The following is a 17,334-nucleotide window of genomic DNA, read 5'->3' as shown; positions in this document are numbered from 1 at the left end:
GTAAGGGACTAAGGCATGTCTTAGAGAAGCAAAAGAGGAGAATAGGATGGGAGGGGTATCCTGAAGAAAAGCCAAGGAGGGGCCGTCTGTAGGAAGGGGGGGAAGGATAGGAGGTTGTAGGGGAGCAGGAAAGAAATGAAGGAGAGACACACTCCTTGGCTGGGGCCCGGGCTGGGAGGAGCCTAGAGAGGGCCTCTATGGCTTGTTGGAGAGGAAGGTCCCCGCCATCTCCGTTCCCCAGCTGAGCCCTGCTTGCCTGGCTCCGAGGCTTTGAGAGGCCAGCACCACGGGGAATGCTCTCACACTCAGACACATGCTCTCACGCTCACACATACCCTCACATGCTCACACACACAACCACACATGTAATTACATACAACTCACAGTCATACACTCACACACTCTTGTTCTCACACTTTTAACTCACATCTACACACACAACCCCCCCACTCATTCACATACACACATTCTCACATGGTCACTCATACACACTCATAATGCACACACACTCATTGTCTCACATACACATGCTCTTACACTCACACCCATGTACTCTCACTCATACACACTCATTCTCTTTCTTGTGCATGCACGTGCACACACATGCACACACACACACACTGGGCTCTCCTCCCTTCTGGCCCTGGAGCCTGGAACACCCTCTAATGCCTGAGGTGTGCCTACGGACGTGCCCTGCTCTCAGCTGAGCTGTTTGGGAGGCTGGTCCCGTGGACCCCAACCTCCGCGCCTTCATTCCCGGTGCTGCATGTTGAGCTGGGCTCCCTGGAAGACAAAGACCTGGGCCCCCTCGGGCCTACTTGGAAATCCATGGCTCTTGTTCAGAATGCTTACCCCCATCAAGGAGGGTGGGCCAAGGCTCTCTGGCGGCATCTCACCTCCCTGTTACCAAGCCTCAAGGGAGAAGAGCAATTTCCAACCCAGACTCACCCGAGGCATGGGGAGAGGGTGGCTGGGGCGACACCCCAGTCTCTGCCCCTTAGGCCAGGATCACATGCACTGCTCACCCAGACCCAGAACCGGGGGCAGCGCATGAAGGAAGGCGCCCACATCAACCGCTCCCTGCTGGCCCTGGGCAACTGCATCAACGCACTGAGTGACAAGGGTAGCAACAAGTACATCAACTACCGTGACAGCAAGCTGACCCGGCTCCTGAAGGTACAGCCGCAGCCAGGCCCAGGCGCTGGGCCGGGGAGGGCCGCCAGGGGCCGCAAGAGGACAGAACGCCATTATATTCAAATCTGAGACAAACAATGACCGAAGCATTTAGTATAAGTCTATCCCGTGCAACATTTTGGGACATACTTATACTAAAAACATAATTATCTATCTGTGATTCAAATGTAGCGGAATGCCCCTCAGCAAGGGGTGGGCAGCCAGGAAAGAAAGGAGCTGACACCTCCCAGGAACTGGGGGTCCAAGGAAACCAAGAGATTCTAGACTTGGAAGCTCAGGTCGTCAGCTTCGGGGTCCATGGGCCTGCCATCTGGGGGCTACCTCCTTTGTGCAGGGGGTGCCTTTGGCCTTAATCACAGCAATAGTACTGAGTGCCAGGCCTGGCTGGGCTCTGTGCCAGTGCTTTACCTCTGCCGGCTTGTTTTATCCTTGCAACAACTCTGTGAGTTCGAGGGCTGCCTATTGCCATTTGCAGAGGAGGAAAGTGAGGCACGAGAGACTAAGAACTTTCCCAGGGTCTCAGGCTAGTAAGTTCTGGAAGGAGCAGGCAACAAGCCGGCCTGCTCTAATGTAGAGACAGTTTACTCACCAGCTGCCATTGGCCTGCCCTCAGTATGCACCTACAACGCTGGAGAGAGAGGGACAATGGCCAAATCATCCCCATTTTAAAGAGTGAGAACCTGGGATTAGGGAGATGGCAGACCTGCTGGAGCCTGGCTTTGTTCCTCTGTGTCGTTTGCGCACACTCTTCCTCCTGGATGCCGCCTCATGGATACAGAGACAAGGTGGCCACAGGCCACCCACAGCCTTGGTGCAGAGGCCCGCACCTCCCCGTTCCCCCACAGCAGCTGAGCCAACGATGCTGCGGGCAGTCAGGAAAGGGGAAGACCTGGGAGGCCAGAGGGAGGGAGGACAGGAAAGGGGCAGGCCCCATGGGGTATGTGGCCTGGCTGACATCTGACTGGTTCCCAGCCCAACAGGGCCTGTGACCTTTCCTCCTTCCCTTATAGGGGGAGGGGAGGGGAAGTTGGGAGACCCTGTCGGCAGGTGCCCTAGACAAAACCCTTAAATGCAAGTTTTGAAGAGAAAACCGGAAGTGGAGGAGGGAGAAGGTGGGGGAACAGGGGCTCGGGGGAGTTCTTGTGATGGCAGCAGCCAGGGCTTCATGTGTGTGTGAGAGTGTGTGAGCATGTGTGTGAGTGTATGTATGTGAGCATGTTTGTGAACACGTGTGTGTGTGTGAGCATGTCTGTGGGGTGAGCGTATGTGTGTATGTGAGAATGGGTATGTGGCAGTGAGTGTGTGTGTGTGTGTGTGTCACTGTGGGTGCATGTGGTGGGGGAGCGCACACGGGGCACCCTGCACAGCTTGGCAGGAGGACAGCGGGGGTGTCAGTCCCACGCAGACCTCAGCCCCAACCCCCCTCCCCAGGACTCCCTGGGGGGAAACAGCCGCACGGTGATGATCGCCCACATCAGCCCAGCGAGCAGCGCCTTCGAGGAGTCCCGGAACACCCTGACCTACGCCGGCCGGGCTAAGAACATTAAGACCAGGGTAAGGGCCCCTGTGTGTCCGTCCAGGGCACGCCACCCCACTCACTCTCTGTGGTACCAGCCTCCGTTGCACGGACCTCAGTCCCTAGTCCTGGCCACCCCTGTGTCCCTGGCCTGCTTGCCTGCCCGAAAGCCCACAGCTCCTGAAGGCACTATTCCTCTCTGAAGGTCTGTGTATCCCTGCCTCACCCCCTCCATTTCCCGCCTCCTTGTTCAGATGCTCATTCAGACAGTGAACCTTTTTAAGCCCCTAACCACAACGTTCTGATGTGAGCTAGCATTTAGGGGGCACTTGCTCTGAGCCCTTTAACATATCATCTCTCATGTCATCCTCAGAGCCAGGCAGGTGTTGCTATTATCCCCACTTTACAGTTTGGAAAAGTGAGGCTTAAGGAAGTTACATGACTTCCCCCTGCTGATCAGTGATGGAGCTGAAACTAGAACCTGTCCACCGGTGAACACGTTGACCTTGGTTTCTGTTAAGTAGTCTATTCTGCCTTGTGTCTGCGTGTGTGGAGGGGGCGGGCAAATGTAGGATCACCTCAAGCCATGACACAGTGAACACTCTCTCAACACCTCCAGTTTGCCAACCAGTGTTCCAAGGGCTTGAAGTTTTATTGCGGCCCTCCAAGAGCTTAGTGGCAGAGAAGACATATCCTTGGAATCGTGACTTGATGGTTCAAGGCAGAACATTATGAGTTCAGGGAAGCGATGCCACATGGGGTGCTGAGGTAGTCGGGGAGAGGGGAGGGAGGTGGGCGTGGGCTGGTAGGACCTGGGGCAGCTCTGCGGGGTAGGTGAGCGGGACCCTGAGGGATACAGTCTTAGTTTTCCAACACAGCGATGCTTTAACAGCAATGCTACAGGTGAGCGGCTTTAAAGAACAGAAATTTATTTTCTCAGCGTTCTGGAAGGAGCTCTGGTGGTGCAGTGCCTAAGACACTTGACTGCTAACCAGAGGCTGGCGGTTCAAACCCACTAGCCACTCCTCGGAAGGAAGGTTGGGCAATCTACTTCTGTAGTGATACCGCCTTGGAAACCCAAGGACGGGTCACTATGAGTCAGGTCTGACTCGACGGCACACAACAACACAACAACATAAGATTTCGTACTGGTTTTGAAAGTAGCAGTATTAAACTATTTATTTCTATACATTCACTGACAATTAACCTAAAATGATAATGACGTTTAATTTTCATCGTCTTAAAAAAATTCAATACAAAGAAAAACTTAATGTAAAATATATTATTTTAAAAAAATCTATTTTAAAAAATATACTAGAACTCACTGCAGCACTAAGTCATTTTAAAAATAGTATGATGATAAAAACAATCCTGACATACTGTATAGGGAGCTCTGGTGGCACAGTTATTAAGGCATTTGGCTGCTAAGTAGAAGGTCATTGGTTCAAACCCACCAGCTGCTCTTCAGGAGGAAGATGGGCAATCTACATCTGTAAAGATTTATAGCTTTGGAAACCCTGTGAATTGGAACCAACTCAATGGCTGTGGATTTTGGTAACACACTGTATAAATATTAAATGTTTCAAAATACTTTTTTTTAAATAAGAAATACTCAGTCCTATAAAATACACTGAAAACAAATTTAATTTTGATTTAGGTAGCATTTCACTACTAACATTTTATAGTCACCGTAAAATTGATAAGAATTTATTCATAAAATACTGGAAATACAAAGTGTTTCAAACCTAATACATGAATCCGTAAAGGCAAAGCACAATAAAATATTTAAATCTTTAATATTCATCCCTGTTTTAAGCTGAGGAACTAACATAACATGACATAAACGTTTCATTAAATACAGATTTAATACATACAAAATCATACAGTTCATTAAGAATACATCTTTGTAATAGACCATAACTACATATAATTGGAAGAACGTCCTCTATAATTTTGTTTCATTGAAACTATCTATCCCTGTTGTCTCATCTCAACTCATTGTACACCAGCAGGGCTTGTTAATACAGGGCGCCTATCAACAGAGATTTGGAAGACAGCTACCTGGCCAACTGACTGGAAGAGATCCATATTTGTGCCCATTCCAAAGAAAGGTGATCCCACAGAATGTGGAAATTATAGAACAATATCATTAATATCGCACGCAAGTAAGATCTTACTGAAGATAATTCAGAAACGTTTGCAGCAGTATATTAACAGAGAACTTCCAGAGGTTCAAGCTGGATTCAGAAGAGGACATGGAACAAGGGATATCATAGCTGTTGTCAGATGGATCTTGGCTCAAGGCAAAGAATACCAGAAAGATGTTTACTTGTGTTTTATTGACTATGCAAAGGCATTTGATTATGTGGATCATGACAAATTATGGATAACATTGAGAAGAATGGGAATTCCCGAGCACTTGATTGTACTCATGAGGAATCTGTACCTTGACCAGGAGGCTGTCGTTCGAACAGAACAAGGGGACACTACATGGTTTAAAATCAAGAAGGGAGTGCGTCAGGGTTGTATTCTTTCTCCACACTTATTCAATCTATATGCTGAGCAAATAATCCGAGAAGCTGGATTATATGAAGAAAAACATGGTATCAGGATTGGAGGAAGAATCATTAACAACCTGAGATATGCAGACGATACAACTTTGCTTGCTGAAAGTGAGGATGACTTAAGGCACCTACTGATGAAGGTTGAAGAATACAGTCTGCAGTATGGATTACGTCTCAATGTAAAGAAAACAAAAATCCTCACAACTGGGCCAATGAGCAGCATTACAATAAATGGAGAGAAGATTGAGGTTGTCAAAGAATTCACGTTGCTTGGTTCTACAATTGATGCCAATGGAAGCAGCAGTCAGGACATTAGACGACGTGTAGCATTGGGAAAGTCAACTGCAAAGGAACTGTATCAAGTGCTGAGGAGCAAGGATATCTCCTTGAGGACTAAGGTGTGCCTGACACAAGCCATGATATTTCCAATCGCCTCCTATGCATGTGAGAGCTGGACAATGAATAAGGAAGACTGAAGAAGAGTTGATGCTTTTGAGTTGTGGTGCTGGCGAAGAATGCTGAAAGTACCATGGACTGCTAAAAGAACTAACAGATCTGTCCTGGAGGAAGTGCAGCCAGAATGCTCCTTGGAAGCAAGAATGGCCAGACTTCGTCTCACCTATTTTGGTCATGTTGTAAGAAGGGACCATTCCCTGGAGAAGGATGTCATGCTTGGTAGGGTGGAGGGTCAATGAAAGAGGGGGAGGCCTTCAACGAGATGGATTGACACAGTGGCTGCAATTATGGGCTCAAGTATAGCAGGGATTGTGGGGCTGACGCGGGATCGGGCAGTGTTTTCGTTCTGCTGTGCATGGGGTCGCTATGAGTCGGAAACGACTCGACGGCACTTAACAACATCAACAGGGCCACCTTTGATCTCAATATAACTTTATCTCCTTTTATTTGGAGAAGCAATTCCAGCTCATGGACATCACTGCTGGAAACCATAGTATTTCCTGAGTTGCTTCTCTTTGTTATACTTGCAGTATTGTTTCTTTTCAGATTTTTTTTATTATTATTATCATTTCCAAAATGCCTTTTAAATGTAATATGGCCTCTACCTTAACTTCAGAACTAATTAGAATTTGATAATGAGGCTCTAGATGAACTAATATGCTATCATTTTTAATAACTTTTTCCCTGACATCAAGTTTTTCAATGCATTTCCAAATGTGTCATTAAGAGTTCTTCATTTTAGCTTAGTTTATACCCACATACCAAAAATATCACTCGTGGTTATTGTTCACTTTGAAATCTTACTATAACTTTCTTTAAAGGTGTAAAGTTTCCAAAGTTAATTTGACACATGACCATTTGTCATCAGAAAAGTCACATTTCACATTATTCTCAGCTAACTCTGGTGGCATAGTGCCTAAGGCATCTGACTGCTAACCAGAAGGGTGGCAGTTCAAACCCACCAGCCACTTCTCAGAAGGAAGACTGGGGAATCTACTTCCATAGAGATACTTCCTCAGAAACCCAAGGAGGGGTTGCTATGAGTTGGATCGACTCGACGGCAATGAGTTTGTTTTTTTAACACATCACAGAGATTTCTGCATCCTGGTAAGGTTTCTAACACAGTGTGTACACTGATCCGCCTTGCTGGACAACCCGGTCCGGGTCTCCTCTGGTTCTTTTCTGAAAACGTGGTAGACGATGTTGGAATACAAAGGATTTGAACGAGTTCAGGACATTCTCCTAGAAATTGTTCCAGTTTGGCATCTTTATTGTTGTCTTCAGTAACTAAGACACTCCAGTCTTTTCTTACAAAGCTTGACTCTGATCATTAATGTGTGCAGGTCAGGGTGCACCGTCAGTCTTCCAAACTGTCCTTTTGCCCTGATATCTGCCACTGAATTTCACTATCATTTCTGAGCAAATCAATAAATTTAATCATATAAGAGCTATTATCCTTAAGTACAGAAGAAATGTGTTCTGAATCAGTGTTCTGCTCTAAAATTTGATGCACAGGGAGGTTTTTATGTCCAGACCTGCGTGTCTTTCTTTTACATGCACTCCTTAGGTTCCAAAGGCCAGGTCATTATGCAGAAATCGGGATTATGCAAAAATGGAGGATGACTACCTCATTATCCAACTGCCAGATTACCTCAAATATAACTGCCAGACCATCGAGGATCATGTCTCAGCCAAGCTGACACACAACCCTAACTGTCACGGCCGGTGTTACTCTCATCTCTCTCCTCGGCCCTCATTACTGCCAGATGTTCATCATTAATGTGCAAAATAGTATCGGACAGCAGATCTTTCACTACTGTCCTAGATGCGAAATGCCAACAAGAAGACAGTGAGGAGCAGGTGTAAGCCTTTCATTCCCAGTGTCAACAGCGGTACCTTACCATCTTGTGTGAACTGAGCGTTAGTTCCTAGAATTGAACCACTCGATCTATGGGCAACATCCCCTCTCAAAGAGAATATTCATTTTTCCTGATTAGTACTAATTCTGGAGCTAAGTTTTAAGGACATTTCTCTAACATTCTCTGAGTTGCTTGAAAAATTTTGACCAATTGAAACAAGAACTGGATATAGAACTTTAGTATCTAATTAACTCAAATGAACCATTAACTAAATAATTCACTGCATCCTCTAATGTATTTTGCTTATTTGGGATACTTCTGACCCTTTCTTCAACCTTCTTTGTCTTCCTGCTTTACACTGCACTGTATCCATCGTATTCATCCGTGTGGTGAGGTTTCAGGTGTCTCTAAATCCACTGCATGGCCTCCAGCCATATCTGTGTTGTGAATTTTACAAGTGCTTTTTCAATCTCTTTACACTTGAAAAATTCTCCACATGGCTTTTCTCTGGTTCATCCCATACAAGGAGTAGGATATACTAATAACATTACAACATATTTTATAGGCACTGTATTACATTATAAGGAGCTCTGGTGGTGCAGTGCCTATGGCACTTGACTGCTAACCAGAAGGTTGGTGGTTGAAATCTTCCAGCCACCCCACAGAAGGAAGATGGGGCAATCTACTTCCATAAAGATTTATCTCCTTGGAAACCCAATGGGGGTTGCTGTAAGTTGGAATCAACTCGATGGCAGTGGGTTTGGTTTTTTATATTACATTATGGAGTACTAGTGGCGCAGTGGTTAAAGCACTCGGCTGCTAACTGGAAGGTTGACGTTCAAGCCCATCAGCCACTCTGAGGAAAAAAGATGTGGCAATCTGCTTCCATAAAGATTTACAGCCTCAGAAATCCTATAGGACAGTTCTACTCTGCCTCATGGGGTTGCTGTGGGTCAAAACTGACTCAACAGCAAGGGGTTTTTTAGGTTATATTACATTATAGTTAAAACAAGCCTTAGACTTTGATAATATAGAGAGAACCCAAACCCAAACCAAAGCCCCTGCCATTGAGTCGATTCTGGCTCACAGCGACCCTCATTGGGTTTCTGAGGTGGTAAATCTTTACGGAAGTAGATTGCCTCGTCTTCCTTCCATGGAGCAGCTAGTGGGTTTGAACCGCCAACCTTCTGGTTAGCAGTCAGATGCCTTAGGCACCGTGTCACCAGAGTTCCTCTTAGTGAAATAACAGTGCATTGCAATTAGAACACTAATTTCCTTCCCACTGGTTACAGTTTGTCAACATTCTGATTTGTGAGCTAAATATCAGGTTTAAACATGTAAGTGCAAACCACGCATGAAGTGCATTGAAATTGAGGTTGGATACCAGAACATCGTACAAGGAATCATCAAAAAATGGTATGCTATCTTCTATTTCTTGAATCTAAATACCACACTTTAAAATGTGAACAGAGTACATTTAAATTGTTTATACTCACCTGACAAATTTCCGTCCACGCGGACCGCTGTTCAGAACTCGGTGCGGTTAACCAGCTCCTTCAGATTTCTGACGAGAGGGCTGTCAGTCGCCCAGTGTGTCTCACATCTCCTGTAGGCACAGCTCGGTGACCGTGAGAGAGGTCCAGCACAGAGCGGAGAGCTTGTACTCTGGCTGGCCTGTGAATCGTCACAGCCGTCGTCATGTCCGGCTGTAGCTGCAGCGTCCCTTGCTGATGCAATGTCCTGTGCTCTTAGCAGCCCTGCGTCAGACTGCGTGAGTGCCAGATGCGGTTCAGACATAAAGGGTCTAGTGGTCTTGCTCATGACTTAATTATCATTGAACCAAAAATAGTGGAGTGAAAAGGTAACGGTTTTCTACTTCCTTTCAGGTTCAGAAAAACATTTCTTTTTCCAGTTTGGGGTCAGTTTCCAGTGAAAATTCCGGTGGTCTTTGGTTTTGGTTTTTGGTTCCGTTCCAGTTTGAAACTATGGTTTCCCTTCCTTGGAGATCTCCATGTGGCCTGGCATCTGTCTCCCTCCCACCCCCACCCCTCCTTGCTTAATCTGCTTTATGTCCCAAAAGAGATCGATAAGACACACCCTATACCAATACCCCCTCACTAATGTAACAAAACCCATTCCCAAGTGGGGTTATAACCATAGGCATAGGGGTTAGAAGGAGCCCTGGTGGCACAGTGATTAAATGCTCAACTGCAGGGCTGGTGGTTTGAACACACAGCCATTCTGCAGGAGAAAGACGAGGCAGTCTGCTTTCGTAAAGATAACAACTTTGGAATCCACATGGGGCAGTTCTAGTCGGGCCTGTAGGGTTGCTGTGGGTTGGCACTGACTCTATAGCAGTGGGTTTGGTTTTAGATAGGGATTAGGATTTACAGCGCATTTTGGGGGGACGATTCAGTCCATAGCAGGAGAGGAAGCCATTGCAGAAGGGTATGCACAGTAAGGGAGGAAGATGGTGTCTACAATGGGGTAGAGAGCAGGAAAGCTTCCATCCTTAGTGGGAGCAGTGAGTCCAAACAAAAGAGAGAGAGGGTGGGCCTTCCACACCAGGTGAAGGACTTCGGGTATTCTCCTCAAGCACTAGGGAGCTACTGAAGGGTGATGAGCAGAGGAGACAACATTTGAGGAATGTGCTCTGGCAGAGGCATGTAGGGGTGATAGGAATTTGTGAGGTTGGAGGAAAGGAGGCCATTAATGCCATCCCCAAGGAGCCTTGGTGGCACAACAGTTAAGCACTTGGCTGCTAACCACAAGGTTGGTGGTTTGAACCCACCCAGTGGGTCTGCAGGAAAAAGGCATGCTGATTTGTTCCCATAAGGGGCACTTGGACTCTGTCGCATGGGGTCGCTATGGGTCGAAGTGAACTCTATAGCACCGAACAACTACATCATCCCGGAAGACAGGAGATGTAGGGAAGAAAGGCAGGAAGACCTGCAGGCAGGCCTCGGTTCCTGCAGAGGGCGTGGCCGCGCTGCTGACCACGCCTTCCTCCTCTGCCTCCACCCTGTGCTTCCGGCAGGTAAAGCAGAACTTGCTCAGCGTCTCCTACCACATTGCCCAGTACACCAGCATCATTGCTGACCTGCGAGGCGAGATCCAGAGGCTCAAACGCAAGATTGATGAGCAGGGAGGCCGGGGCCAGGCCCGGGGCCCGCTGGACCGGGGCGACATCCGCCACATCCAAGGTGCATGCAGATCCGCCCTCAGCCTGTCTCAAAGTGCTGTGGGCTCGGGCAGTGCTGGGTTCACATCCAGGCTCTTCTGGCCGGGTCGCCTTGGGCTAGTCACGCAGCTACTCTCAGCCTTCTGTTCTTTAATTGTACAGTGACATCGTGATCTCTGCTTTGGAGCGCTGCCATATAGAGTGGGTGGGATCACACGAGGGAGGGCCACACGAGCATTTAGGTGTGTGCTGGGCAGGCATGCAGGATCACGCAGGGTTGTGAGGTCGGGCCCTGCGCCACCGGAGGGGCATCATTCCCTCAGAGACTGTGGGTTTGCTCTGATGCATCTCGTGCAGATGGCAGTAGAGTGTCCTTTTTTATAGGTGCTATAAGAGTTAGTGGGGGAGCCCAGTGGCACAGTGGGTAAGCTCTCAGCAGCTAACCAAAAGGTCAGTGATTCAAACCCACCAGCCACTCTGCAGGAGAAAGATGTGGCAGTCTGCTTCCATAAAGATGCCAGCCTTGGAAACCCTAAGGGTAGTTCTCCCCTGTCCTGTAGGCTCACTATGAGTCGGAATCAACTTGACAGCAGTGGGGAAGGGCTAGCGGAAGCAAGCTGGGAATTATCTTTTGAACGGAAGCCTGAAGACTCAGTTGTGGGATTGGGGCATGGAAGGAGGTAGTAACCCAGGAGGTCTTTCTGGAGGAGGTGACTGGACAGGAAGTGGGAGCAGTAGTTTGGTTAAGAAAGAGAGGGAAGGGCTCCAGGCAGGCCCAGACTTCTGGTCCGAATCCGCCTCCTCCCTGGCTGTCTCCGTCCCCTGTGCTCCGCGCAGCCGAGGTCCAGCCGCACGGCGGGCAGGGGGAGCAGGCCGAGATGGCCCAGCTACGAGAGCAGCTCCTCAGTGCCTTCCAGGAGCAGATGGACGTGCGGCGATGCCTGCTGGAGCTGGAGAACCACGCCATGGAGGTCCAGGTTGACACCTCCCGCCACCTGCTCACCATCGCAGGGTAGGCCCCACGCCACCCCCGGACCTGGGCTGCGCACGGCCTCCTGCCCTCCTCCAGGCCTAAGTCCTGTGTTTCCCTGGGGTGGGGCTGCCACAGCTGGGAACACGAAAAGTCTCGCCGGGCCCTCAAGTGGCAGGAGGAGCAGCGGAAGGAGTCACTCACCAAAGACGACAGTGAGAAGGACTCAGACACAGGCGACGACCAGCCCGACAGCCTGGAGCCGCCAGAGGTGGCCTCCGCCCGGGAGAACATCGCCGCCCTGTTGGGTGAGCAGAAGAAGCTGCACGAGGAGAAGGTGCCAGGGTCTGGGGGGCAGGGAGGGGGGTGTGAGAGGCCTGGCAGCAGGAGCTGGGGAGAGGAGTGGGGGGACCTGTGTGACCTTGGTGAAGTTGTCAGCCTCCCTAAGCCTCGTGTTCCTCCCCAGGGCAGTCATGGGGCCGCCCTAATGGGGCTGTTGGGAAGATTAAATGCCTGGCAAGTACTTAGGACTGCAGAAAGGGTAGCCAAGGTTATAATTAGGACCTCGGGATAAGAGCCTTTGCCCTCTGTTCTGGGGACCAGAGCAGTTCAGGGTATTCTCATCAGTTGCCCTGGAGTGGATTCCAGTTCATGGCGACCCCACGTGTGTCCCAGTACAGCTGTGCTCCACGGGGTTGTTTGTTGTTGTTGTTATGTGCCCTGGAGCCGGCTCTGACCCATAGCGACCCCTCCTTGGGTTTCCGAGGCAGTATCACTAGGGAAGTAGATTGCCCAACCTTCCTTCGGAGGAGTGGCTGGCGGGTTTGAACTTCCAGCCTTCTGGTTAGCAGTGAAATGCCTTAGGCACTACGCACCAGAGCTCCTCCACAGGGTTTACAATGACTGGCTTTCTGCAAATAGATCACCAGGCCTTTCTTCCCAAGTGCCTCTGAGAGGGCTCAGAGGTTAACCCTTGATCACATACACTGTTTGCACGACCCTGAGGATATCAGACAGGCTGGAGTTGGGCAGATACTCACCAAGGCTGGTTCCAGGGTGGCAAGAAGGTGGGCGCGGAGGGGCAGTTAAGAGCGTCGCCTGGTTGCAACCTCGCGAGCTGACCCGCGGGTGGAGCTCCAGGCCGGAGGCCGGAAGCCCTGGCGGGAGGTGGGGAGAGGTGAGCTCCTAGCCCGGCCTAGAGTGACCCCGCACCGCCCCCAGCTGGCGCTGGAGCAGCGCTGTCGCGAGCTGCGCGCGCGGGGCCGGCGCCTGGAGGAGACGCTCCCGCAGCGCATCGGCTCGGAGGAACAGCGCGAGGTGCTCAGCCTGCTGTGCCGGGTGCACGAGCTCCAGGTGGAGAACACCGAGATGCAGTCGCACGCGCTGCTCCGCGACGGCGCGCTCCGCCACCGCCGCGAGGCCGTGCGCCGCCTGGAGCAGCACCGCAGCCTCTGCGACCAGATCATCCAGGGCCAGCGGCAACTCATTGACGGTAGGGCCCGCCCCCGGCGCTCATGGCGCCAGCTAGCGGGAGGGTCGAAGCGCATGCGCTGAGCCCTGTCCCTCCTCCCGCAGACTACAGCCTAGCCATCCCTCAGCACCTGGAGGAGCTCTACGAGGTGTACCAGCGGGAGCTGGAGGAGGGCAGCCTGGAGCGGGCCACCATCATGGACCGCGTGGCCTCCAGGGCCTTGCAGGTGGGTGCCTGAGCACGGGCACGCAGAAATATGTTGAGCGCACTTGCTGAGGGAGGGGCTGGTGGCAAGGCAATGCCTGCAGGCCGTGTCCCAGCTGGCTGGCTCTGGGAGTTGCCTCCCTTCCCCTCTACTCCACCCCACCCCTAGGCCTTCTTCTCTGGCCCTAGCCTCCACCCAGGTCTAGGGGTCAAGGTTGGCCAACTGAGAGATCAGAATGGCCCCAGATGCCCACCCCCCAGGAGGCAAGTGCTTGCTCCCAGGTAGTGCCACCAGGGATGCCCAGCAAAGCAGACCACAGTTTATGCTTCGGGTCCTAGAATGCAAGCCCCTTGGCCCATGTTACCACCCTTGCCATCCTGTGCTGTCACCTGGTCCAGACCCAAGTCTTCTGACTGTCTGCTCCTGGCCCTCCCTACAGGACAGCTCCTTGCCCCAAATTGCCCCAGCAGGAGCCACGCTCACCCCGGACTCTGATTTGGAGAGCGTGCAGACCCTGAACTCTGAGGCCCAGCGCCTGCAGAACAGTGTCCTCCCCCCGCTCAGCACAGAGAGGTGAGGCCGGGGGGCTGCTTCCCGCCAGTCCTGCCTGAACTACCCACTGCACCATTTGGGGTGCCAGCCCAGACCAGGGCAATCGGGGGATGTGGCGCAGGAAGGGAAGGGAGGAGGAGGCACAGGTCAGGGCCAGGACTCCTGGGCGCTCTCTCTCCCTTCTGCAAACAGTTTCTGCCCTGGGGTGGGGCTGAGTCCTCAGTGGGACCAGCTTGGCCAACCGCTACCCCCTCCCTCCTCTGCCAACCCCAGTGAAGCCAACCACGTGTTCAAGGCCAGTCCCCGGGCCTGGCAGGTGAAGGGCTCCTCTGTGCCCACCCCGCCCCCCATCCACATCAGTGGCCTGTTGACCCAGGAGGTGAGAGCTCTGAGCACCCGCTGGCCCCTGGGCTCCACTGCGGGGGCTGGAGGGCACAGGGATAAGGATGGCACCCATTGGTTATGATGGAGCCTTGCTAAAACGGCCAGCCCCCAGAGCCACCCCCATCTCTGCCGAGGGGTCCTCGGGTCCCTGCTGTGCCTAGGCCTCCCTTCTTCTAACCGCATCACCCCACAGGCCCCCGCTCTGGACAGCCTGGTCAACTCTTCCCCTGACAGCAGCGAGAATCTGTCGGAGAAACCCTTGTCCTATAAAGGTGTGCCCCTGCCTGCCCTTCCAGCCCTGGCCTGGCACTGCTCAGACACCCAGCCCAGAGCCCTTTCTTGCTGTCCGGATAGCTCTGTAGAGAGCCTCCAGTGCCGAGAGTGGTTTACCCACCCGCTCAGAGACACACAGCACACCTAAACATTAGAATGGGGAACACAGGACACTTAGGATTGCGCCCCTCCCCCACTCAGCTACAATTGCAATAAATGGCTGGACCCCTGGCCCTAGGCTAAGCCCACTGTTTGTCTTCACAGTACCCCTATGGTGTTAGTTTTATTAGCCCCCGTTTCCAAGTGAGGTTAAGGAACTTGTCCAAAATTACTTATTGGGCGAACAAGTGGGGAAGCTGGGGTTCAAGACCAGGCAGTCTGCCTCCTATCCATTTCCACCACAGCAGAGGAAGGGTGCGTGAGGGGCGACCACTGTGTGGCCTTGACCGCGGTGGGTGCACCCTCTGTCCCGCTGCAGAGCGGAAGGAGATTCTCACCGGCACCAAGTGCATTTCGGTGAAGGCAGCGCGGCGGCGCTCGCGGGCCCTCGGCGCTGACGGGCGCCCCCTGCTGGCGCCCGCGGCCGAGCGCAGCAGCCTGTCCCTGCAGTCGCTGAGCGAGGCCGATGATGCGCCGCCGCCCAGCCCCGCGCTGCAGCATGCGGTCAGCGAGGACAACCTGTCCAGCAGCACGAGCGAGGCCCCAGTCCAGGCGGCGGGGCAGCGCGGCGATGGCCCTGGGCCTTGGCTGCGCGGCCAGAAGAAAAGCTCTCGCAAAAAACAGGACTCGTTGGAGGTCAAGAGAAGAAAGCGGAGGTCCCGGTCCTTCGAGGTCACAGGGCAGGGGGTGAGGAAAGGGGCAGGGGCGGGTGTCTTCTCTGGGCCCTTCTCTGTTGGGTGGGCCCTGGACCTAGCTCTCCCAGCACCCACACCCTCAAAAGTTCTGTCCCCCAGGCTGGGGCAGATCCCTTATAGCAGACCTCTGTGTGGCTCTGGCCTAAGCCCACTGCTTCCCACCACTGCAGCTGTCCTGCCCCAAGAACCATCTCTTGGGGCCCCGTCCTGTTGAGAATGCCTCAGACCACAGGATGCCAGTCTACGGGCACCCTGCTCCTGGTATCGGGCACCCTGCTCCTGGTATCGGGCACCCTGCTCCTGGTATCCGGCACCCGGGGAAGATCATGCTTCCTTTGGCCAAAGTCAAACTCCCTCCAAGCCAGAATCCCGGTGAGTACCGGCCAGGGAGGGAGCAGGGCCCGGGCAAGAGGGGGCATGTTGAGCTCCTTAACCACGTGGCTGTGGGGGGGCTGGAAAGATGTTTCTCAAAGTGTGTTCGTGGACTGGCCCAGGAGCCGCAGTTCTTGGCATCGTGCCCCTAGGGAGTTCAAGGCCACTGGGGGATGGGAGAGGGGATTTGGAGCCATTTCTAAAGCAGGCTTTCTGGTCTTGCAGGCCCTGGGGACCCCTCACCCCTTCCTGTTCCCCCCAACCCAGCTGGCGTTTCCCGACGGGCTACCCGAGGGCCCTGGCTGCCCCACGGGACGGGCACCCACGGCAAAGATGGACGTTTCCGGCGTAACTGAGGGGCTCTGCCTGGAACCCAGCACACACTGAATGGGGGTATAGTGGGGAAATGGCAGCTGGAGGCAGGGCAGATGGGGGTGAGCAGGGAGCTGGAGCCCAGGATCCCAGAAGCCTGGGCTCCTGAGACCCGGGAATTGTCAGGCGTCTGCCTGACCTTTCCATGCTTTCAGTGCCGCCAGGGAAGGGAGGTGACCCCAGAAGGCATGATCCAGACAGCCGGGGTCCCCGGCCCCTCAGCCCTGGGCAGAGCCCTGTTGCCAAAACCCTGCACAGACCTGGGGCCAGACTCGGCCTCAGAAATGGGGGAGGGGGGGCAGTTAGTGAGACTGGGCTCCTGGGCCCACACTGGGGCAAGGGATGGTTGGGGAGGGGGCTGACACATAGTATGGGGGTAGGGAGGTTTGGTTTGTTACTTGACAGTGGCTTTGTTACTCTCTTTTTTAACAATAAAGTCCCATTTGGGAACTGGATGTTGCCTGAAATGTGGGGTGAGAAGCTCCTGCCGGGTTCCCCCAGGTGCTGCAGGTGGGCACTCTGACCTTCTGGATGCTCATACCTGCCCCATTCTATGTCTGGGTGGGGGGCCCTCATGGCAGTGAAAGGTGGGTGAATCCCCAGACCTATGGGCCCTGCCTTGGCTGTTTTCACCCAGGGGTGGCCTCGTCAATCATCCCCTCGCCGCTGAGCACCGGTTTATTAAAAATCAAGAACATTATCGTCAAGTCTATGAAAGCGACTCCTGAAACGAGACATCTTGTCTACCACCCTGCATCTTGCCCAGTCCAAGGTTTATAGCGAGGCATTTATTTTCCTATCCGAAGGCGTCCCCACCCCCCGCAGGGCTACTTGGGGTACGGATGAGAGTATGGTAGACCGGCTTGACTATGAGGTGCAGGTGCAGGGCGTTCTCCACCAGGTACTCGGAGTTGCGCCGCTGCAGGTCGGCGTGCGCCAGGAAGTCGCCGGCCTCCTCGCTGCTCTGGTGGAAGTTGTAGGCGTGGCGGACCAGCAGGCGGCCCTGGTGCCGCGCGCCCACCACCAGCACGGTCTTCTGGAAGCTGACACCCGCCGCGTCGCCGCCACTGCTGGCCGGCGTCACCACGAGCCGCGGTCGGCCGTCCTCGGG

At 52.7% G+C, this 17,334-nt stretch overlaps 2 protein-coding genes across 2 annotated transcripts in view; one reads left to right on the top strand and one right to left on the bottom strand.

Annotated features, from left to right (window-relative positions):
* The window catches only part of KIF19 (kinesin family member 19), a 38,312-nt gene extending 22,105 nt beyond the window's left edge, over positions 1-16,207 (top strand). The window contains exons 8-20 of the mRNA XM_007959884.2: positions 1,030-1,176; positions 2,626-2,748; positions 10,627-10,792; positions 11,608-11,782; positions 11,879-12,077; positions 12,962-13,232; positions 13,316-13,437; positions 13,856-13,989; positions 14,242-14,347; positions 14,546-14,624; positions 15,104-15,471; positions 15,650-15,851; positions 16,077-16,207. Coding sequence (XP_007958075.1) covers positions 1,030-1,176; positions 2,626-2,748; positions 10,627-10,792; positions 11,608-11,782; positions 11,879-12,077; positions 12,962-13,232; positions 13,316-13,437; positions 13,856-13,989; positions 14,242-14,347; positions 14,546-14,624; positions 15,104-15,471; positions 15,650-15,851; positions 16,077-16,207 — 2,223 coding nt within the window. The remainder of the gene's footprint in view (positions 1-1,029; positions 1,177-2,625; positions 2,749-10,626; positions 10,793-11,607; positions 11,783-11,878; positions 12,078-12,961; positions 13,233-13,315; positions 13,438-13,855; positions 13,990-14,241; positions 14,348-14,545; positions 14,625-15,103; positions 15,472-15,649; positions 15,852-16,076) is intronic.
* An 812-nt stretch (positions 16,208-17,019) lies between these two features.
* BTBD17 (BTB domain containing 17) overlaps positions 17,020-17,334 on the bottom strand; it is a 4,614-nt gene continuing 4,299 nt past the window's right edge. Inside the window, exon 4 of the mRNA XM_007959883.1 lies at positions 17,020-17,328. Within this exon, the coding sequence (XP_007958074.1) occupies positions 17,020-17,328 (309 nt within the window). The remainder of the gene's footprint in view (positions 17,329-17,334) is intronic.

The sequence above is a fragment of the Orycteropus afer genome, unplaced genomic scaffold (genome assembly GCF_000298275.1).
Source record: "Orycteropus afer afer isolate SDZICR_OR568_19922 unplaced genomic scaffold, OryAfe1.0 scaffold00018, whole genome shotgun sequence".
Classification (NCBI taxonomy): Eukaryota; Metazoa; Chordata; class Mammalia; order Tubulidentata; family Orycteropodidae; genus Orycteropus; species Orycteropus afer.
This window is presented reverse-complemented; position numbering and strand designations above follow the sequence as displayed.